This window comes from Peromyscus californicus, unplaced genomic scaffold (genome assembly GCF_007827085.1).
Source record: "Peromyscus californicus insignis strain IS unplaced genomic scaffold, ASM782708v3 Scaffold_4__1_contigs__length_199733344, whole genome shotgun sequence".
In the NCBI taxonomy this organism is placed as follows: Eukaryota; Metazoa; Chordata; class Mammalia; order Rodentia; family Cricetidae; genus Peromyscus; species Peromyscus californicus.
Genome location: NW_026294562.1, coordinates 44,453,234 through 44,477,627, shown reverse-complemented (window position 1 = coordinate 44,477,627; position 24,394 = coordinate 44,453,234). Strand labels below are relative to the sequence as shown.

At 40.6% G+C, this 24,394-nt stretch overlaps 1 protein-coding gene across 1 annotated transcript in view; it reads right to left on the bottom strand.

The window, feature by feature from the left end:
* Positions 1-24,394, bottom strand: part of Pcsk5 (proprotein convertase subtilisin/kexin type 5) — a 456,194-nt gene that overhangs the window by 356,839 nt on the left and 74,961 nt on the right. Inside the window, 1 exon segment of the mRNA XM_052762773.1 lies at positions 4,311-4,424. Within this exon segment, the coding sequence (XP_052618733.1) occupies positions 4,311-4,424 (114 nt within the window).

The following is a 24,394-nucleotide window of genomic DNA, read 5'->3' as shown; positions in this document are numbered from 1 at the left end:
TGGTGGGGCCAAGATTTTCAAAGAAGACTCAATCTGCACACAAAACTACAGTCACAGCCCAAGGACCAGTGATGGCACATATGCATGTGAACCTAGGGAAGCTTTGGCAGAAGAGCCATGTGCCCAGCAAGCTCTGGTATGTTCTTATCTGGTCCTTTTCTGCTTTACTGATCTTAGGAGAGACAGATCCTGCATTTCTAAACAGCCAACGTATGTCACATGCCTGGCAGAAGAAAGGCAGAAGTTGATGCATCAGAAAACGAGTTTTCCTTCCTGTACTGATCCTTCTGATTTCTGAATGTGGACCTGAGAGGTTTGTTAGGGTAGAGGGGGAACTTCACAACCACCATGTCCAGCACAAACTCTCTAAACTCATGCTTCTGGATACAAGGGGCCAAGCCTCAAGGCTTGACAGAATAGTTCTATACACCATTTTCCAAGGCAGGAAGTACTTGGGCCAAGCTTTTAAATAAGTTAAAAGAACATTCAGTCACTCCTTGTCTTTAATCTCTACTCTCCTATGACCAATATGAAATGACAAATAGGCCCAGGTTAATGAACTGGAAGTAGGGGCCTATGGAGACTCATCAAGTAGCCAGCCGACACACAGCATGGACTATAAAGAAAGAAATGAACAGTTGCTTTAGCTACGTATCTAACATGACCAGGAAGAATGATCTCTAGTCAATAGGCTCTCACTTTCTAAAGGGTTCATTAAAGCAACAAATAAAAGGTTGATGACAGGGAAACAGATGATAGCAAAATACAATGACACATATGCATGAATCCATTATTTATGCTAAGTCAAATTAATTTCTTTTATTGAGAAGCCAAAGAACAATAACTATGATACAATCTGAGTATCAGGTACTGTGTAATGCTTCTTGTGCAAACTTTTCCTGAACTTTGGTGGTCATCTCTGGAGACACAGAATGAGTTGTGCTTCCTCTGGTGTGCATACCTATGAGGTGGCCTACTTCAGTGTAGAATCATAGCTGACTCTTAACACTAACAAGAAATTAAAGAGATAACTCTCTATGGCTTCTAAGGTTAGTTGTAAAATCATGCTTCCCAAATGACCACTTGATCACATATCTGGGAGAAGCCAGAACAATGTCAAGAGATACCCAATCAGCCTTTTGGTGAGGCTCCTCTGGAGAGGAACGAATTGCCACCAGCAACATGAATAAATACTTAGAGAGCAGAACTTGCCACTCTCATGGAATCTTTGGATCTTCTAACTGAAATCCCAGATCCTGCAGAATAGACCATAGCCACTACCATTTACCTCTGTTTAGATTTCTGACCAGCAAAATCAATGAGATAACAGTTGTTATGAAAACTCATCTCTGGGGCATCTTGGCATGCAGCAATAGATGATTCACACAGATGAGCAAAGCATTCTCACATCGTAGTGGAGAAGAGTTTATAGGTTTTAATCATGGACATACTAAGGGAAGCCATGGGGCTTTGAACACAGCTTTGCAGACTTAAGAGTCCTGGCTCTCATTTGATCTCAGTATGCCTGAAAGATAATCATAGGTCTGCAGTCTGTCTCCTGTCCTTTTCCTTAAGAGAAAAGAAGTAACTTATTAGTAATCTTTGAAGTGTTCTGATCCTATGTTTACCCTGAATGGCACTCATAGTTCTGTCTTGTTTCTTCAGTCATGACTCTGGGAACATATTTGAAGTTCCTGGTGGGCAGGATTAGTTTCTCTCCTGGTATCTGTCAGTGGCACAAAGGTGGGTCGGATTCTTTGCTCATTGGAAGGCTGTGCAACAGCCTGCCAGTGTGGCATCTCAGCTCTACCAGGCTGAGTGAGTTTGGGCATGCACCTCAGATTCCTCATTCTTGCAATATAGCTCAGGTTAATATATACATTTATTTACGCAAAATCAGAAAACCACTCATGGAGTGCTCAGTACTTTGCTATTAGTACACTGAATACTAAAAGTACTTAACACATTAAGCTCTTCTCTCAATCTTTCTTGTGTCAGGCTGAGAAAATCCACTGGAAAATCAGAGCTCTTTGGGAGGCAGGCATGGTAGCCTTCAGTCCGCAAGTAGGCTTTGGCCAAAAACGAGGCCATTGGCCAGCAAGATGGCAGGTAAAGGTACTTGTTACCAAGCTTGATGGTAACCCACATGATGGAAGAAAACAAACTGACCCCCATCAGTTGTCTGACTTCCACATCGGTGTTCTCTCTCTCTCTCTCTCTCTCTCTCTCTCTCTCTCTCTCTCTCTCTCTCTCTCTCTCTCTGTAAATAAATGTAAAAAATAAAAAAAAACTATCAACAACAACAAAACCTCAGGTGGTCCATGGTGCTACAGCAGTAGCTCCTGTTTCTCCTTGTACCCTTTCTGTCTCAATAGGACAGTGAAAGGAAGTGGGACGTGTGCCATCCTACTCTTGTCCAGCAAGACATGTGTAGGCAGCAGTGACTCCTGTGAGAAGAAACATGTGACAAGGCAAGGAAGTTCTCCCTCACCTGGTTTTATAAACACTCATATGGAGGCACTTTTGTGTTCCATATTACTTCTAAATTTCATTTAGAAATTGCAATTTTGTCTCGGCAAAAAAAAGCCCCGTAGTTGCTCCTAACACTAATTCTAGTGCCGTCCTTTGTGGCTCATTCCTTCTCTGTCTAAGAGCTAGCAAGCTGCTATGTGTTACTGTCCCCTCAGATGACCCTACTTAATAATTTCTTGATTCCCAATAACTTTGAAGTGCACATCAGGGTTCCTTTCTTTTCTCCTTAAATAGGACAGAGCTCTCATGTAAAATTTGGCTGGGATTCTGGCTCTTTCTACAACCTTCTATCTCTAGATAAGTCCAGGAAAATGAGAGCTGGTAGACATATCAGCCACATTCCTCTGCCTCCAAATGGGTATGCATCACTAGCAATGCGACGGCCTGAGTTCTTGCAGATCCAAATATAGAACCCTCCCTTAGTTCACCCTCAATACAGCAGAACAAATGTGTGGACAACACTCATGGCTCAAATGCAAAATGTCTGGTGAAGGGTGCCACCAGTGTGGTGGTGAAAAATGGTCCCCATAGGTTCATATACTTGAACACTAGGTCACAGTTGGCGGTGCTGTTTGGGGGAGGTTAAGGAACCTTTAGGAGGTGCAGCCTTGCTGAAGGAAGTATGTCACTTGAGAATTCAGTTTCGCCCCACCTCCAGTTTACCCTCTGCTTCCTGTTGGAGGTTGAGGTATGGTCTCTCAGCTTCCTGCTCCTGCCACCACATCTGTGGCTTACTGCCATGATCCTCTGCCATCATCGGCTTTCCCTCTGGAACTATAAACCAAAATAAACTTTCTCCCATAAGTCACTGTTGGTCATGGTGTGTTATCACAGCAACAAAGAAGTAAGTGATAAGAGTCACTGGGGTGAGAGGCCGAGACATGTGAGACCAAGAACGTAAAGCCAGAAGAGAAAACGGGGAGAACTCCTAGAGGACTCAGTCCTGGGTACAGCATCTGTGGTACAGTCCTGACCCACCGGGCAGGAAGAACAAGGAGCTCTCCAGCCAGCAGGAATGAAAGGCCAAGAGCCAGGAAAATATGTGGAAAGGATGCGAAATTCTGCGGATGTGTGTCTTTTCATCAGCTGGAGACATGTGGAGAATTCCAGACAGGGATTATAAAAAGTAGTGCAGTGGAAAACACCCTGGCAACACTTCGCAATAAAAATTTTCAAGAAAGAGAAACAAAAAGGGGCTTTTTACAGCTTACAGAGCAAACTGGTGACATATGAATTCATGATGAAGAATGAGTAATGTCTTCCAAGCCATGTTTCAGTAATCACGAAGCAAAAAACTCTTAAGACTAGAGAAGTGCATTTCCAAAGGAGGCAAGCTAAAGAGGACTAGCACCGTGCTCTACAGTTTCAGTGAGTTTCCTTTACTGACCTCCTTACACCGGCTTCCTTGAACTGCTCAAACACTTCCTGATACGTATTAGGTGGTATGTCAGGCGCCACTTGCCAACAGAGCAATTTCAGTGACATGTAAGTTCTAGTGTGCATCATGAACTAAACCCTTTCAGGGCACAGCAACAGGTTATCAGAGGGGAAGACAATTGTAAACAGGTCTTTGTGTGTCTACACCTTAGGGTGGTTTGCTATCTCTAAACCAGACCATCTTAGAAAGGATGGCAGTGTGCCCCCTCTCAAACAGTGAGCCTTGGTGAGGGAATAGGTCCCAGGTCACTGCTTCTGGGCCTCCCAGGACCACTAGATTTTCTTCATACACCACAAAACTGGACAATATGACCATGGCTGGACTTCCTTGGTGAACTTACCATGTACCACATACTTGGCCACTTGGGATCATTGAAGTAGGTTGATTGGGCACGGCTGAGGTCATAATCCCTTTTTGTCCGTTTTTTCACTACTTGCTGTTGGATCCATTCCACCTTCCAAGAAGAGAGACATCTGGTGAGTGCTCAGCCGCTGTCACAGTTCCATAACATAAATGACAGTCTAAAGCATTTCCCATTTTCTGTCAATGTTGTGCAAGTCAAACTTCATTGTGACAATTAAAATCTCTGAGTCCATGTGATTCTCGAGAAAGCCAGCTCTCTTTTATTTCAGTAGAGGCAGACATTTTAGCCTTTTATAGACCAATAATTCATCTCAACGCCAAGCCAGTTTTTAAGCTTTGTACAAAAATATGCCACTGATAATTTGTTCTAAGGTGACAGTGATAATTTTTAGGGTATAATTCCATTCATTGTAAGAGTTGGCAAGTTTTTTTCTACAGAAGCTCAATACTAAGTATTTCCAGCTTTGCAGGTTCATTCTGCTCCTGTAGTCTTATAGCTAAAGCATACCAGAAGTGGTACAGTCGTAAACTGTCTTAAACAAATCTGGCTGGATTTGACCCAAGTGCCATGTGCATATGCCCCTTCCTATTACACAACATATTCTTAAATATTTTGGCTTTTTTTTTTTTGTCTTTTTGAGACAGCATCTCACTCTGCAGCTCTGGATGGCCTGAAACTTATCAGGGGCAGCCTTGAACTTGCAGCAGTACTGCTTCTGTCTTCTAAATCCTAGGGTTGCAGGTATACACTACTGACCTGGCTAGGGTAGCACAGTTTTGTAAAACCATAGCATGATGGAGGAACGATAGTAGGTGAATCAAAAAATGTATGCCCTTACTCTTATCTGTGGTACAGACTAAAGAGTTGGGGTCTTGAGCTATGGGCACCCTGCCAACTCTAGACTTCAAAACCAAAACATTCCAGAAAAACCTTAACATTTAACCATGACCTTTATTTCAACCCTAAGGTTAGCACAGGACCTGTAATCTCGTGGCATATAAAAAATGCGGATATTTTTAAAAACAGGTTATTATTATGGGGGGAAAAAGAGCATCTCAAACACAGGATTAGCCTTGATGTAATTCTTCAAGTTCCCATGGAATGTTCATTTGTTTGACAGCTAACTTTGTCATAATATTTTGAAAGTTCCTATCTAGCCATTTATCTTTGTTTCCACAAAGTAAAAAGTGGGAGCAGGGACATCATGTAGCTTACTGCTATAATCCCTTATCTGCCCACACAAAGATTCAAAATCTCTCATGCCTACTTGACTACAGAATTGAGGAGGGACACAGAGGTATCCTTCTCAATCAAAGTGGAGAAGCTAGAGTGGACATGTGTGCACATTATCTATTATATGAAATATTTTCCTTCTTGATTCTAAACAATCTTTCTAAGAAATCAATTCCATTATGTTATTCATTCAATAAATATTAAGTGGCAGACACTATTCTGGGAATATCAAGATGAGTGAGAATGATGTTGAGTTTTGAAAGACATTTTTTGTCAGAGAAATTTAGCAAGCATTTCATTATTCTTAGATTCATAAAAATATAATTATCTCTATACATGATGCCCAACAAGGGAACGTTTATGACAAATTTGACAATGCAACATATATTTGCAACTTAATCTTAAATTACTCCTTATGTTCTCATTCCTGCAAGGTTAAGAGGGTTTGCATCTATACACTAGGCCAAAAAAGGCTTCAGATCTGTTTAAGCATAACTCCTTTAAAAAAATGGAACTTTCATCAATTTGCAAATGGCAGAGAGTATCATATAATCTGCTAGTCACTAAAACATTCCTAGAAATTAAAGGAGTCTCTATTGGGGTGGGGCAGATAATATATGTATTGTTTCCCTCTATGTGTCACGAGTAAAACAGATGGATGTTTGGGAGAGAGAAAGCCAAGTGATGGCCATTTTCATAGATTAAACAGTGACACTAAAACAGAACAAGATATCTTACCAACTAGCACCTCATCTCTAACTTTACCAAACTAAAGTGTTAGCTACATGGCATATTAGCTAGACAGCGTCATAGTCACAGCAGCTCGGCACCTGTGTCTCACTATAAGTCACTTTGCCTGATCACAGGGCTGCTGTACTCAAAAAAGGCCCACTGGGCCGTGTGTGTGTGTGTGTGTGTGTGTGTGTGTGTGTGTGTGTGTGTGTGTGGGGTGTGTACGTGTAGCATCAAATACCATGTAATTTTCCCTGGTGCTTTATGTTATGAGCCTTTAGCCAGAGAACAAACAAAGCGCTTCTTGAATCAAAAGTTTTCTATGATGGAAAAACCCACATTTATCTTTTTAAACTATTATCCATCCATCCACCCATCCACATTTAAGTTCTTTAAGGAGAATTCAGAGTATTATATAATTTTTATCTCTTGCCATGCCTACTACAAAGAGAAAACATTTTCATACAACTCTACCAAACACAGAAGAAAATGACATCCTTTCTCTTGACATGTTCCATTTCAGACACATTACAGAATGCAGTAAATTCAGGACACCCTCATCCTCACTCAGATCTCACCTCCCTCTGCAGGGAGGATACTGAGCCTTCACTTCCTAGGATCTCCGTCCTCAGCTCCTACTTGCCCAGCAAACCGTATTAATTGATGATTATGGAAAGTCTGCTCCCACAAACTTAGCTAAACTTGTATCTCAATTTCAAATTTGCCAACTTATTGATCCTATTTTTGGGTAATTTATCACCAACAGAAGAACATAAAAAACATTTTATAAAGTGAAAATGTACTAAAAGTCATTGCTTAAATGTAAATGGGAAACAAATTATAGTATCATTTTTAAAATGTATTCCACAGTGAAGAGGAAGTGAGTTCTGTGAGTAATAAAATACGGTAGCGCTAATGATTAAAACAGGTGGATCAATGAATAGAACAGAAAATAAAGAAACTGGCCTCAACTCCATAACAAGACAGCATGGACTAAAGATGCTATGCTAAACCTCAGATGCCAAACAAGCTACTTACCAAACAACAGCACTTGAGCAACAATGAGCAAATGAAGTCGAAGCTTCATCTCAGATCAGGATCAATTTTAAATGCTCTAACTGCTAGAATGTAAGACATATGTGCGTTCCAAATAATTTTATAGTGGGAGATATATATTAAAATTTTTTGGGATTCAGAAAAAAATTATAATCATAAGTATAAGAAAATAATGTAAATTTGTCATGACCAAAAGTGTCAAGGGGAGAGGTCAAAGATAAATTGATAAAAGTTCATTGCTTCTGCCACCAACCCAAGAAAGCTATCTCTCTAATGTACAAGAAGTTCCTATATTCAATAAGGTAATAATTCTGTAAGAAAATAAAGCCAAGGTATCCCTAGGAAGATAAGCCAAGTTTCTTAAACACATAGAGGTGCACTGAACTTCGTTGGTAATCCTTTAGTTTAAACATGGTTATGCTCCATATTTTCATGTAACTAAACCATCCCTGGTGACAGGGTGGGAGGAGGTAGAGCCTTTACCAGGTGGGTCTAGTGAGGATCTGATTGGGGTTGTGCTCGCAGAAAGGATGGTGGAATCCTGATCTCTGCTTCCTGTTTGAGGTATTATTGCTTGCTCCCTCCACATGGGCTCCTGTTATGTGTCACCACACATTGCCTTACAAGAGGCCACCTGGGCTGCCAAAGCTTGAAGCTATTAAACTGTTTTCTGAATAAATCAACTTTTCTTTACATGTAGACTATGTCAAATGATTCTTTATGATGACACAGTGACACATGGTGATGTATGAAGACAAAGCAAGCTAAGACTGAACTGTGATATCACTTTTCCAGATACAATGAAAAGACTGGTAAGATATCGTTAGTACAGTGAAGATATTGTATCATGCTTATACAATGTTCAGGTGAATGCATCTTTATACAGTTGTGTGTATAGTAACTAGGCAGTGTCTACAGAAACACCAGCGAATAATTCTACTCTGCATTTATACACATAAATACACAAAGTTATATACTGAAATAGTAAATTTAAACTGTAAATCCAAGTAAAAAAGGGGAAACTCTATGCATAAAGTAACATATAAAATGGAGTTTATTAGTAGTTTGTTACTTTTGCCATCAGCTACCTCTATGATCTCTGGGTAAAGTACAGGGAAGAGATAAACATGGCTTCCGGTCCAATTTTTCCTTGTTCTGAAATTCTAGCCTCACATCCTTAATCTCTAATTTTACAAGGAATAAAATTTTTGTGAAAAGCAACAAAAAGCTGGGGTTGATATTCCAGCTGGAAAACGATCTTTAGTCATTCCATGAAGATGCAAAAGTGGCATTTAGAGATATGGTCAGTAAACGTAGTCACAACTCTGATGATTTGATCGATCGAAACAGTTTCCAGAAAATAAAGAGGATTCCATGCTTTGTGCTTTTGGGTAACACTAACAAAATAGGGGGAAAGAGAATAAAAGTGTTTGCCCCCTGCCTTCCCTTTTTTCTTCTCTGACTTTGAAAACAAAATGTATAGAGCTGGCTTGATTAGTAGAATAAAGTATGTGTGTGTGTGTGTGTGTGTGTGTGTGTGTGTGTGTGTGTGTGTGTGTGTTTCCTGTGAAAAAGAAAACCTGAGGAAGATATCTAGGTACCAACACACAGCTCCTAAGCCCAATATCTCAGTAATGTTCTGAAACTCTGGTCACAAAATGGTAATTAGCCTAATACAGTGGAGCATAGCTTTAATCCCAGCAGTCAAGATGCAGTGAGCATGAGAACAGTCTGGTCTCTAAAGAGAATTCGAAGCCAGTCAGGACTACAGAATGAGTTCCTGTCTCTCTACCCTACCCCATCCCACCTTACCCCATCCCCCATAAAAAGAAAGAAAGAAAGAAAGAACAAAAGAAAAGAAAAGAAGGAAGGAAGAAAAAAGTAAACAAAGAAATCAGAATTACCTAGTGAAAAAAAGTCAAGACATTTTAGAAAAGAACATATTCAAAAAGTGTAGGCCATTCTTTGATTATTTTTCCTTTGAGTACATTATAAGTGAGTTATTAAATACTGAAATTATGCTGTCTTTCTTTTTCAAGAAAATAAAACAATGGCTTGCAATCCACCTGTTTCAGAGAGCAACTTATAGGCAAATAAAGTATTATGTTTTGTTTGATGGAGCATGTTCACTTGATCTGCTTGGAATAGGTATTTTGAATTTATTTAATAACTGAAAACACCAAACGTTTATATGAAAAATACATCTGGTGAAGAATAATAGGATGTTTTAAAGATCATTTAAAAGGAATTTGTGACATAAATATTGCCTGTTCTGGAACTCACTTTGTAGACTAGGCTGGCCTTGAACTCACAGTGACATAAATATTGCATATGGGAGTGGAGAGATAAGAACATTGACTGTCCCTCCATAGGACCCAGTTCAATTCCCAATACCCACAGGGTAGCTCATACCCATCTGGCCACAGGGGATCCAATGCCCCTTTTGGCCTCTGTGGGCACCAGGCACTCATATGGTACTCAGATAAATATCCAGGCAAAACACCCATACACATAAAGATAGATAGAGATAGATAGATAGATAGATAGATAGATAGATAGATAGATAGATAGATAGATAGATAGACAAATGAATAAATATTGAATGTACAGTTTAAATAGTGCAATAGAGAAAATAGAAACCACACTTAAAAAGTTGACTCTACTATAAAATTGTATATTTAGTTGGCCTTTTCTGAGAGTCAAAATTTTAAAAATGTATGATTCAATTCAGTTTTGCTCCATTGGGTTTAATGGAAAAATTCACAGCATATTGTTAGGAATTCAGGTCATCTGTCCCCACTCTTAGTCTACTTCTATTATTATTTCCATTCCCTTATACATTTAATTTTTCAGTTTGTTCCTTGTTTATTTCCTCCTTCCTTCTGCCTATGTAGGAAAGAGAAAAACAAGTGGTTACACCAGACAGAAGCAGTAGAATGCATTCCCCATTTTCACAGCCTTTCATTTGTCTTTGTCCATTCTCCCTCAGAAACATTCATGGTGCACCTACTTCATGGCAGGTACTGTGTTAGATGGGACAGAATGCCAGTGAACAAACCAATTCCCTGCGCTTGGGCAGTTTTCATTCTAGTGGAGATCAGACAGTGTGGTTAAATAAATAGATTATAGCATAGATTTTTAAATTGCTGTGTGATCCAAAAGCAAATAATATGAGGAGATAACAATGATTATGGAGGAGGGACTATTATAGGAAGTCAGTCAGGAAAAGTCTCTTGGGAAGATTAGATATTTCAATAGAATATTAACTATCAAGCAACTGGCTGCATAAAGAACTCAAGGAAAGGTTAATAGGCAATGTGACTACGTAAAGCAGAAACATCAGAATGATGGTTCATTTGCATATTTTTGTCCATAATTCATCCATACACCATAGATGCCTACATAATCTACCCTACCCTACAAGGCATACTAGTATTGTATTTGACCTTTAGCAGATAAACAAAAAAGGAGAAGGTGATATAGACATCATGGAAACACATTTCCAGACAGCTGGTTTTAACCAATTCAGAACTCCAAAGAAACTGGAAAAAGTTCTTGAAGGGAAATGCACGTTCAAGGTAAACACAACCCCATAATCCCACTTTCTCTTATGATAGGGACAGAGTCACAACAGGAATTAAGCAAGGTTCTCTCTGTGGTCCACAGCAAGGGATCAGCTTACTGATCTAGGGCTTACTCCCGTGATGTTAGTAAGGATGAGCTACATCAGTAGGGAAAGGGGCTTTTGTGTATCTTTCATCTTCTCAAACTTGCAGAAAAAGCTCAGGTTCCATGCCCTCTAAACAGCATAGAGGCTAGCTATGGACAAGAGGGGTATGGGTATGAAACACTCCAGCAAAAGCAGATGTGGATATCGTACTAGAAAGGAGAAGACAGAATTACCACCTCTGCAGCTCCATGCGGAGAGAAGAACGACATCCACAGGGAGTCTACAGCTAAGCATTCAGTGTGTGTTGTGTGTACTCTTTACACAAGCCCAGCAACATGAGGCCTTCTGCAATCAGTGGTGCTGAACTGAACTAATCTATGCCAGACACAGGCAGTGCAGACAAAATGAGGGGGAGCACTAGCCCAGTGCATGCTGGGGTGCCACCAACTACTAGTTTGGCTACTTTAGGGGAGGAAAAAAAACCACAGAAATTCTTATAATCTCTACTTACATTTGTAAAATGACATTATTGTCAAGAGGGTCCAACAACAAAGTGTTACATGAATACAGTTTCCTATACTACTTAATAGTTTGCATTTTAATTGCGTGGTTTCTTTGCTGCTTTTAGAGAAAGAAACTGTGTGTTAGTCTCCATGGTGCCAAAGGTAATGCTTGGCAATAGGCTCTCAAATACAGCTCTTCATTGACAAATATTTTTACACTGAATTAATCCATTTTCCTGTTATATGTCTCTAAACTCTTCTAGTTAGTAAAAACAGAACAGCAGTGAAGTTTTAACAGAAAGGATATAAAAAGGGATCCACAAGCCTATGCTAAATCCTACTACATAGTAATGGATTATTTTGTATTCTAATTAGATAGTAGCACATGGATGATCACATGGTTAAACCATGCAAGCTAATTGTCCTAAAGTTTAAAATAAAAAGAGTATAAAACTCACATGGTTAACAGTGAACACCATGCAAGTTAATTGTCCTAAAGTTTAAAATAAAAAGAGTATAAAACTTCTAAGTACAACTTAGAAAACACAAGAATCATTAGATATAGTTTTGCCATTCAACAAGTATTTTATGAGTCTACATCCCCATCTTTTCTTTTGTATATTCCATTGTGATGGAATGTAAGTCCTAAAACTTGGTCTGTATACTTTAACACCCACCCATACACACATGCACACACACACACACACACACACACACACACACACACACACACACACACACACACACAGCGGGAAGGGGAAAGAGGGTATGTGGGATTAACGAGGGATACATTCTACTAGTGGTCCTGATCTGTTGAAACCCACTCCTGCACATATTTTTACCATTCACAATGAAGCCACTTCCTCCACCTCACACTCTATATATCAGAAGCCACGAAAGACAGTGAATACAGATAAATACAGAAAAACAAAGGACATTCAGAGATTGAGAAGCAAGATATCATCACAGACATGAACAATCACTTCAGACAAGAACCGGAAAAAGGGTTGAACAGAGACAGTGAATCTCATGGTGCTCCAGTCTCATAGGCTAATAAAAGATGTTGCCGACACATTAACAGTCATTGATGAGCCCATAACCAAAGCTCACCGCAAATAAAGTGCAAATTTGAAAGAAACTATGAAAGGAAATAATGAGCAAGAAAATGACCAGAATCCTAGTCTTAAAACCAAAAAGGAAGAGGCTTCAAACTGATGGGAAAAATTAGTGCCTATTTCTTTAGCACTTAAACATCAAATACTTTAAACACTGAAATTTTAATATTCTAACATCAAATATTAACGTTTAATTAAATACACTCATATTTAATTAAATACTAATATCACAACTATAAAAGTTTAATAAAATGTTAAATTTCAAGTACCTAAATGAAGATGGCCTATGCTGGCCACTAGTAATAATACCCAGAAGCAATAAGTTTTCTTGATTTGTAAGGAAGATCATATGTGTACCTATTTGTATAGACTTATTCTACTTGACATCAACTTCCTGGGAACAATCATCTCAAAAGACTTAAGGTTAACTTTGTCTTTGATGTTAATACTCCTTAAGCATCCTGAAGACTTCATTAAAAGCTGACAATCTTTTCTTTCATTCTTTCTTTTTTGTCTCAAGTATACACATTCTTTGGCACAGGCATGGTCATCTGTACTAGCCTGCTTTCTGCTGCTGTGATAAACACTGGGACCTGCTGTGGTATGTTCTGTATGTCAAAAGTGTTGCTGATTAGTCAATAAATAAATCACTGATTGGCCAGTGGCTAGGCAGGAAGTATAGGCGGGACAAGGAGGAGAATAAAGCTGGGAAGTGGAAGGCTGAGTCAGAGACACTGCCAAGCGCCGCGATGACAAACAGCATGTGAAGATGCCGGTAAGCCACGAGCCACGTGGCAAGGTATAGATTAATAGAAATGGATTAATTTAAGCTGTAAGAACAGTTAGCAAGAAGCCTGGTACGGCCATACAGTTTGTAAGCAATATAAGTCTCTGTGTTTACTTGGTTGGGTCTGAGCGGCTGTGAGACTGGCAGGTGAGAGAGATTTGTCCTGTGGGCCAGGCAGGAAAACTCAAGGCAATCATGGGAAGAAAGGGTTTATTACATCTTGCACTTCCAGTCTAGGACAGACAGGAGCTCAAGGCAGGAACCAAGAGGCAGAAATTGAAGCAGAGACCACAGAGGAGCATGACTTACTGGCTTGCTTCTAGGCTCAAGGCCAGCTACATCTCTGTACAGCTCTGTCCAGTCTGGTCAGGGTTGGCACCACCCACAGTAGGCTGGGCCCTCCCACATCAATCACCTGCCAAGAAAATGCCCCACATACAGGGTCACAGGCCAAGTTGATAAAGGTCATTCCTCAACTGAGGTTCCTTCTTCCCAGATGAGTCAAGGTAACAATGAAGACTAACCATCACATGACCTTATTCCTAATCATGCCAAGCTTTCCAGTAGACAAAAAGAAAAGAAAAGAAAAAGTGTGTCTGGACCCCATACACCCTCTTTCCCCTTTTACTTTTGCGTGCATATGTGCGTGCGTGTGTGTGTGTGTGTGTGTGTGTGTGTGTGTGTGTGTGTGTGTGTGTGTGTATAGGTGGGTGTTAAAGTATACAGACCAAATTTTAGGACTTACATTCCATCACAATAGAATATACAAAAGAAAAGATGGGGATGAAAATTCATAAAATACTTGTTGAATGGCAAAACTATATCCAAAGATTCTTGTGTTTTCCAAGTTATATTTTATACTCTTCTATTTTAAGCTTTAGGACAAATAATTTAAACAATAAGAAATTTAAACACAATTTTGACTGCTCAAGTATTAAAATGAAATGGAATTCTAAAGTGCCTAAAACCAATTTTATTATCTGAATGCCATCTAGGGTTAAATTCACTTTTGTTTAAATACAATCTCTTAATTTGGAACTGAAAAAGAATAACCATTATTTCTCTCCATCTTTACTCCAGAATCAAGATTACCACACATTAAAAAAATACAGTGGCAAGACTTCATTCCATACGTGTTTGTCTTTGAATAATCATCCTTTAAGCCACTTGAAGGGCAAGGTGATGCAGTTAATGAAGTCCACTCAAAACCTAAAATAAATATAGGAAATCTCATTCTGTCCTTACTATGGTATAAGTTTTAGATAGCAGCAAGAATGACATTTTTTCCCTCAAAACAAAGCTTTAATTGAGCTTAATGGACTTTGGTTTGCTTTGGCCAGCCCTGCGACTTTGTGCATAAATCATTCCAGATATTCTCAGATCTGTATTTGAAAAGCTGGACGCCCTCAAGCTGTATGCCAACCAAATGAATACAAAGAAGAGCCTTATTTTTCACAGAGAGAAGAAATTGTTCAATTCAACTGAGATTAATATAAAAAGAGGCAAATGTTGGCAAAGGAAAGGGTAGTTATTCTCCTAATTTCACAAAGCAAAGAGCATGGGGTGGTCTGTTAAACGTGGGAAAGCATGTCAGCATCTCTCTTCTCCATGTAACATACCATTTAATCCACATAAGCAATGGTCAGGAAAGTTCTATTCATACAGAAAGAGACACTTGTACATAATTCAACTCCATTGCACATATCATCTTGTTCTCTTGGTTATTTAAATATAAATGGCATTGGCTTTTGTTTCTAAGTCCCATGGGTCCTACTGCTGTGATTTTATTCACAGTGGAAGGATCAATGAGGAAGAGTGGTTTAAGTTCAGACTTGGGGACCTAAAGTTTTACTGGCATCTGTTCTTCTTTTAACACAGCACTTCAACTGCCCGGTGCCTTCGGTTGTTTTATCTGCATCTGGATTGGAAATCTTAGAAATGAAAAACTAACCAGTGCTATGCCGGCAATCCTCTGTGTTAGAAACAAACAAACAAAAATCCAATGTCATTTTTTCTTGGTTTTGGAAGATAATAAACACACAACTTTTAGGCAGAATGTGTACCATGTTCCCTCAAGGCCAAAGAGTTCAAAGTTCATCAGCTAAGTACTGTGATCATTGGAGTTGGACACATTGAGCAACACTCTCTATGTGGGCCCCCTATCAGCAGAGAGATGAGGGTTGATTAAGGTCTCTGATTAGGATATCCATTATATTTCTGTTTTTACAGACTCTAGCCTTAAACTTGGCAGAAGAGCTGGGGTATTTTGCAACCAAAAATCCTTGGATTCTGACAGCCTTGAACAACAACAGCAGCACCCTCTGAAGCAGTCAGCAAACAGTTAACTTTGGTTAAGGTTGTAGTGAAACATGCCTTTCACACTCAGGGGAAAACACTTCAAAATCCTTGGGCAAACAGGAAAGGGATTGACATTGTCTCCTGTAAACCCAGTTGCCAGAGGCAAACCAAATGTTTTCTCGATCTGAGTAAGATTCCTTCACATCAGAAACCATGCCCAGGGTTTCCAGCAAGGCGAAGCCTGACATGACTTGCAGGTCATGGCACAGAAAGCCCCGGAAGAAGACTTGATCAATGACAGTACAGGCTGGAACTCATACTAGCGGAAGGGAAGGCAGGCTGAGCCTGGGTCTCCAGCTCCCTGGAACCCCTGTGTGCTCTAGAGGAGTGCCAAGCCATGTCACTAGGGCGTCATTTCCCTGAACTCATGGCCATAGCACCAGCAATGACAGGAATGGCGGGGCTGGGGAAGGAGAGCGAAAAAACGTTTTCACCCATCATCCACCTGCACATTTTCTCAGTAGAAGACCCACAATCAGCATATCTATCTCCACCACAAAGTGTCCTTCTTTCATGTCATGTGCTTGGGATGCCTGACCCTGAAGTCAGTTGTGTTACTGTGTGGATACTGCATACGAGGGCTCAGAGTTCAGAGAGGAAGTGGGGAAGGCCATCACCAATTCTCTCCATCCTCACCCCTCTGTCCCTCCAAGGAACTCCACCCTGGCACGTTCAGATCCTTGGCATTACAGTGAGAGAAGACCTTGGCCAGAGTTCCCAGAAACACCAGTAAGTCTTGGAGACATGAGAAGGGACAGTCAAAATTCTAGCACCTGAAAGGGGCACTTCTTAGAGACTTCATTCAGTGTGATTCTTAGCAGCTCGAGGAGACTGAGGTACAATAAAGGATGAAAACGTAACTACTGGCAAGAGGTAGGGGCTCTATCTAGAATTGGGTAACCCAGCAGGTGAGGACAGTGTCCCTGAGTTTTACCAGTCCCTACAGAAGCTATGCTGTGGCTTGCCCAGAGTGTGCACCCCATAAAGACTTAGAGAATAAATGAATTTATTCACTGCTTTTCAGTGAAGGAACTGGTAGCTCAATCTTTTTCAGGCCCTTAAACAATCCAGGGAAAGAAAGAGAAAGGGCAAACATACTTTCCAGCCTCTTGAAAGACAGAGAAAATAATCCTGTGCCATAAAGAGTATTTAGATTTGAGTTTGTGAATGTTTGTCCAAAAGTCAAGGCATGAATCACTACACAGTCACTATTTTAAAAGTCACTATTAAAAAAAAAATCACTGTTTTCCAGGTACTCTGACTTCTAATGATGAAGAAATTACTAGCCATATTTCCAGGTACTCTGACTTCTAATGATAAAGAAATTACTAGCCATAAAATGTTCACAAATATAGCTATTTGATTTTTTTTTTTTTTTTTTTTTTTTTTTTTTTTTTTTTTTTTGGTTTTTCGAGACAGGGTTTCTCTGTGTAGCTTTGCGCCTTTCCCTGGAACTCACTTGGTAGCCCAGGCTGGCCTCGAACTCACAGAGATCTGCCTGGCTCTGCCTCCCAAGTGCTGGGATTAGCTATTTGATTTTTGTATGTGTGCGTTTTTTTTCCAAATGAAATCTTTTAATCTATTACCTTATTAACATCATTAAACTCTCCCAAAAGAATCTTTCTGTCTAAGAGAGAGAGAGAGAGACAGACAGACAGACAGACAGACAGACTAAGGCACAGCTTGATCAGGTCATACATTGGGGTAGTGACCTGAAACTAGAATCCAATAAAGCAAATCCATGCCCAGGTTATTGTCCACAGAGCAGTGGCCCCCTTCTGAAATGCTGTTCTCAGGTGATAGAGGAGACAAGGGTACTTGGTTTCCCTCTCCTTTGAGACATCCCAACATCTTGATGCCTGCCAATTAACGAGTTAGTGTTGTCAAGCACTTTATTAGAGGCTTTACTGGCAACGGATGAGGAAGAACGGGAAAAAATGTGCAGAGAATGGTTTACGTTTGAGCTTTTATTATCCAGGCAAGGAGTTTGCAGCGGGGGGGTGGGGGGGATCCTCTATCACTCAGCTGTAAGCATTTTCAAATGGGTGAAGAGACTTACTTAGTGTGCAAACTACAAAGAATTATCTGATAAGTAACGAATGAAAACCTGACACAGACAAAGGGATCCTTAGGCACAGACTTGGCAGCAGTGACAGAAATCCTTTCTCCCTCAAGGGCATTTTCTAACTTGTAATTTAAGAGCACACAAAGTTCAAGGCCTGAAGATTTTCCAAATTAAAAACAAAACAAAACAAACCCCCTTAGAACTAAAATCCTTAGTTACCCAGCTGCTCTGAACTAGGCAGAATGAAGAAGATGAGACAAAGATGGACATGACAGACACAGACTATTCCAATTAGGTTCTAGAGTCCAAGGACCTGTGCTGAGAAATCCTGTTCAGCTTCTGGAAAGCAGGATGACCTCATACTAGTTACTGTGACCTCTATAGGTAAACCGAGCAAGACAACTGACCGTGAAGACGAATCCAGCTGACTCCCACCCTATACTGAGCGCACTTCCTGGCACAGCCACAGCTACCAGGAAAGCATGGTGAAGTTCTGTGTGCCAAGGTATGCTGACCACGGAGTTCACATCATTAATTAAACCAAGTGATACAGACTTAGATTCTCAGCTGACCAGGGTATGACAAGGAAGCTGGTTTTATAAAGAAGCCAGAAATCAGGAGACCTGTACTATCCAGCCTCATCACTTCTGATTTCAGTTTTCATAGGTATAAGCTTAGGGGTGGAGCCAGGCGAATGAGATAATGTGAGTAACGTCAATCATCATTCCAATCACCTTCTCTCCACTTTCCAAAGTAAGCTATCTCCTGAAGGATGCACTCTGCTTCAAAAAAAAAAGTAGACAGTCTCAAAGCTCTGCAATCTCATGTGGTTAGAAAAGTTCTATCAGACCCTTGGCACTTTTAGGTCTACTTTGGGTTGCTCCTAAGACAATATATATTAGCCTCTGAGAACTGGCATCTAGATTATTAAAAAAGAAAAGTAGCCAGATAGCAGCTCATACCTTTAATCCAACCAGTCGGGAGGAAAACGCATGTGGCTCTCAACCTGGACTACATAGAAAGTTCCAGGTCAGCCAGGGCTACACAGCAAGATTCTGTCTCAAAAGAAGAAAAGAGGAAAAAGAAAAAGACAGAGGGGAATGGAGAGGATGGGAAGGTAGTTCAGTGGATAAAGCAGCTACCGTGCAAGTATATGGACTGGAGTTTGGACCCCCAGAACTGACATAAAGTTGGATGCACTAGCATTCATCTGTACTCGTAATGCTTCTGCAGAGAGATGGGGGCAGAGGCACAGGAACCCCCAAAGCTTGTCAGCCAGCTAGTTGGGCATATGCAGCAATGAAAAAGGGACCCGACCTAGACAAGGTGGAAAGTGAGGACAGACCCCAAGGCTGTCTCTGACTTCCACACAAGTGTCACACCATGCATGCTTCTGCACTTCACAAATTCACACACACACACACACACACACACACACACACACACACACACACACACAGAGGAATATGTATATGCATATATACTACACATACACACATGACAAAACAACCATGTTAATTTTCACATTTGTTTTTTGTTTTATGAAAACAAGCTTCTTTTTTTTTTGCTTCTTGCAGAGAAATCAGCAGTCACTCTAGAATGAAGAGTGGCATTAATTTTGAACTCAAATATGGGAAGGCAAGGCCATGGTGACCCTCCATAGGAATGCATTGCCAGATGGTCTGTAGAGAGACTTCAAAGAACATATATCTTGGATATTACCAAGGCCACATCATGTACATAATGTTATCTATGCTAATATAAATAATTAAATAATAAGACTGCAAAGTGACTCCACAACATTTATCTAATGGTCTTGACAACCTACTCTGGGGAATTGAGAAGCTTGGGTGTAGCTAGAGTTTTCCTGCCTGGCCCACAGTCAGGACAAAACTCTGTCTACCACCAGTCCCACAGCCGCTCAGATCCAACCAAGTAAACACAGAGACTTATATTGCTTACAAACTGTATGACCATGGCAGGCTTCTTGCTAACTGTTCTTATAGCTTAAATTAATCCATTTCTATAAATCTATACCTTGCCACGTGGCTCGTGGCTTACCAGCATCTTCACATGCTGCTTGTCATGGCGGCGGCTGGCAGTGTCTCCCTCCGCCTTCCTGTTCTCTCAGTTCTCCTCTCTGTTAGTCCCACCTATACTTCCTGCCTGGCCACTGGCCAATCAGTGTTTTATTTATTGACCAATCAGAGCATTTGACATACAGACCATCCTACAGCACCTGGGAGATAGACAATTCTTTTTCGGCATTTCCAAAGCCATAATCTTAACTTGGATGCATTTCCTTATCATCTGCTTGCTTATTGGAATTATATCACTAGCAATCTACGGGGTCTATTTAATGAACAAAGGAATTTATTTGGGGGTTAACTTACAAGACAGAATAAAGGAATTTGTCACAGCATCTTGGAAGGGTGAGGCACGGCCCAATGTTGTTCTCTGGCGAGCTCTGCCCTAGTCCATTCCAGCCTCCAAAACCAGGTATCAAAGAGAGAACGCATATGTGCATCCCAGGTCTTAAAGGTCCTCCAGTGACCATGCCCCAGGAGCATGTACCTCAAGGTCACAGGCAGGTGTAACAGTTACCTGCTACCTCACTAGGGGCGGTGCTTCAGGGCATGGCTCAAACAACCACCCACTACACTTGCTAACACCTTTAATAAGCCCTGAACTATATTTCCATACGGTTTGGTTCTTCCTTATTTCCTTTTCCTAATTCAAGCCACAGGATCCCATTGGTATTTCTTTTATCCCAGCATGTTTGCTATCAAAGGGGCTTCCAGATCACCCCGTGCTTATTTCTGCTACATCCATCACTAAAAGCACTTTGACCTGAGAAGAAAGAAGCTATGTTATTATATTTGTGTCTCTGGTATTTGATGGACAAACTAGATCAGTGGTTCCTACTGCTGCAACCCTTTAATACAGTTCCATATAGTTCCTCATGCTGTGGTGACCCCCAACCATAAAATTATTTTGTTGCCACTTCATAACAGTAATTTTGCTACTGTTATAAATTGTGATATAAATATCTGATATGCAGTATATCTGACATGCAACTGCCAAAGAGGTCACAACTGACAGGTTGAACCACTGACCTAGATAGTAACAGATTCACGCTGTATTTGCTAAATGAATGAATTTACCAGTTTATACATGAAGAATAGTGTCATATAGTGAGGCTTACATTCAAGGACTTACATCAGCTGTCCCAGTTTCTGAGACCAATTGTTCACCAGACTTGTGTAATATAGTTGTTCCATACTAAGTCTTCAGATCAACCTGATTTAACATCCATTTATGGAGCCCCTGTTAGATGCCAGGTACAACTCTAGCAATGGTGTTGCACTGACATACTTCTGGCTAGGAAGACAATTTGGCCAGTTGTGCTGATTTCTGCCCTGGAGGTACTCATAGACTTGTGACAACAGGAGACTGTCCTAGGCTACTCTTTGAGCAAAAACATTTTATCAGATAACCTTCTAGAAGCTATAATACAATTTTGACAGTACACTGAATTGTGTGAAGTTGTTCTACCATACAGAAAATGTGATACCAGCCCTCATCCAAAAGGACTCCAGGAAAGCTGTACCTCTAAAGTGTATCATGGCTGTTTCTGAGCATCACGGGAAAAAAAAAAATGTTACCTGTACTTGCAGTAAGACTAAAGAGGCTCTCTATAGAACAAGCCTATGTATTGGCCACAACAAAGGGATCAAAGCCATGCAAAGACAGTACAAGTTTTCAGCTGAGTCTACAGCAATAAATGGGAAATGGGATTGCTCCTGATTTAGTTCTAGGAAGCCACAGTCACATATGCTCTGAGACACAGAGTACAGGGCACACAATGGGTGCTTGTTACATGCTGTACCTCAGTTAATAAGGGAATTAGGTCTCCATCAAGCCAATGTATAGTAAAGATTTCTTAAGTGCAAATTCATATCCTGTGCCCAAGCTACTGAACATTGTAGCCACACAGCTCAGCAACACTATGCACAGTGGAGCATCTATCATTTCCCTTAGGACCCTGTGGTTGACTGTGGCTGTGGCTCCATTCCACTTCTCTCAGCATGAACAGAAAGTGTCATGCTTCATATTGCCAAGAAGAGATCAAATCTCAAGAATGGAAGAATGGCTTCTACAGAACACACACACACACACACACACACACACACACACACACACACACACACACATACACACACACACACACACACACTTGTACCTTTTGAAGTCAGAAATGCAAAGTGTAATTAATTGTTGTAAGTCAGGAACCACCTTTATGCTTGTTGACGGGTGAAGGGGTCACAATGGAGAGTCAGAACAGGGAAAGAGTCAGCTGCAATTCATTAAATTATTGAAATCTGAGTGGGCGGTGGTGGTGCACACCTTTAATCCCAGCACCCAGGAGGCAGAGCCAGGCAGATCTCTGTGAGTTTGAGGCCTGCCTAGTCTACAGAGCGAGATCCAGGACAAGCACCAAAACTACACAGAGAACCCCTATCTGGAAAAAAACAAAAAACAAAACAAAACAAAATATTGAAATCTGTATAATCACTAAAGAAAATGCTTACCTATATAGCAGTAAGAAGGATTTTCTTTCAAAAGAACATCCTTATGAGGTTGAAATGTGAACTGTTCTCTCCCTGGACTATGTAGCCAATAAATAACCTATTTGCAATTAGCTCTGTAAAAATTGTTATTGAAAGGGAAAAGCTGTGGCAGCTAATGTCTTTTTTTTTCAGTTTTGAACTGCATACTTTTCAAAATATAATTAGATGGAGTTTTTGTCCTCCTCCCCCGCCACACACACACACTACTGTAAGAAGTATCTAAGAGCATTCTTCTGGCTAGTTTCCACCAGGAAGCAGTCTGTCAAGAATGGTTTCTGTAGGGACCTTTGGAGAGGTGGCTCCATTCTCTGTCATACCTTCAGGGCTTTGAGGTGAGAGGACAGCATAGCATGGCTGTGACAACACCCTAATGGCAGATGAGATCCTGTTTTTTCCACTTGAACACATTCACATTCCACTTTGCCTCCATCCTCCTCAGTCTGCCTCTAATGTCCTCCCTGTGTTTCCTCTGTGGCTCCCATGTCACAGACTATTTCCTAAATATAAACACACCGATGCTCATGACCAGTAGACCTCAAATTGCAGAGTTGGAAGAATCCTCACTTGTTCTGGCATCAGCAAATGAAATTAGGAAAAGGCAAGACCAGGCATGGAAGAATACATCTGCAATCCAAGAACCTGGAAGACTGATGCACAAGGATCAGCCAGAGTTCCAAGCCAACCTGGGCTACATAGTGAAACCATGTCTCCAACAAACAGCTAGATTTCCTCATTCCCTAGTCTTTGCTTCATAAACTTCAGAAAGGGAGACGTCACTGTACTACAAGGTTCACCCATAAGCATGTATAGTGGCTGATTTTGTATGTCAACCTGACTAGGCTAAGGGTTTCTACACTATCACTCCCCAGGCTGCAACTGGGAGGGCATTTCTGCATACTACTACTTGAATCTATGGACTCCATAAAAAGGATACTCACCCCACTCCTGAGTGCGTGGGTACCACTTAGTCTATTAATGGCCTTAGAAAGACAAAAAGGTATAGAGGAAAGATATCTCATTCCTTCTGCCCTCAGAGCTGGGCACAGAGGCTGACACTTCTGCTTGGGCAGACATTTGCACTAGAGGCTCCCAGTCTCCTCAGACATTTGGGCTGGAACTAGACCGCCAGCTATCCTGAGTCTCCACCAAGGACAGGGTAGCTTATGAGACTTGGTGGCTTCCACAACCAAGGTGCCAGTTCCTTGTTCATAATCTCAATTCTCATACGTACATGGGGTACCTGTTCTCTGGAGACTCCTGGCTAACTTTAGCAATCATCTGTGCAGGACTCCAGCAGGCAGCCTTTTCTATTTTACAGTAGACTCTTTGCTCTTTAGGTAGAATCTTGGTGATCATCTAGGGCCCACCTTTTGTCTTCACATGAGGAGCTGGAATCCAGGTGAATGTGTAATAATATGTGTATGATAGGAAGCCTCCACTCCCTTCAAGCCTTGTTCTTTGACCCATATTTTACTATCATTTCAGTCTAACACTTGAGCCAAAAGGGACTAACAATCCCATGAACATAGGCAGGAAAAGAAATTATAAAACTATTTAAAATAAACTCTGTTTTCCCGAATTGTGACAATGAACTGTTCATTTTTAAATGGGGCCATGAGAAAATGGTTTATTGCATGTAAATGACAGATGTACAGTGAACACATGATTAGTCTGTGAAGTTGAAATGAACCATACATTAATATTGGCATTCATCAAGCTGAAATTCTACTGATGTTAGACATTCATTGGTATTTGTGGCATTATTCCATATTTATATCAAAATTATGCATACACTCAGTAACCATCAAGTATCATGGACAAATATTACCAGGTGCTGAGCACATTTTCTGGGTTTTATGAAGGGAGGCAGACCTGGTGAGGTGTGCCAATTATACTATACATCACTGCAT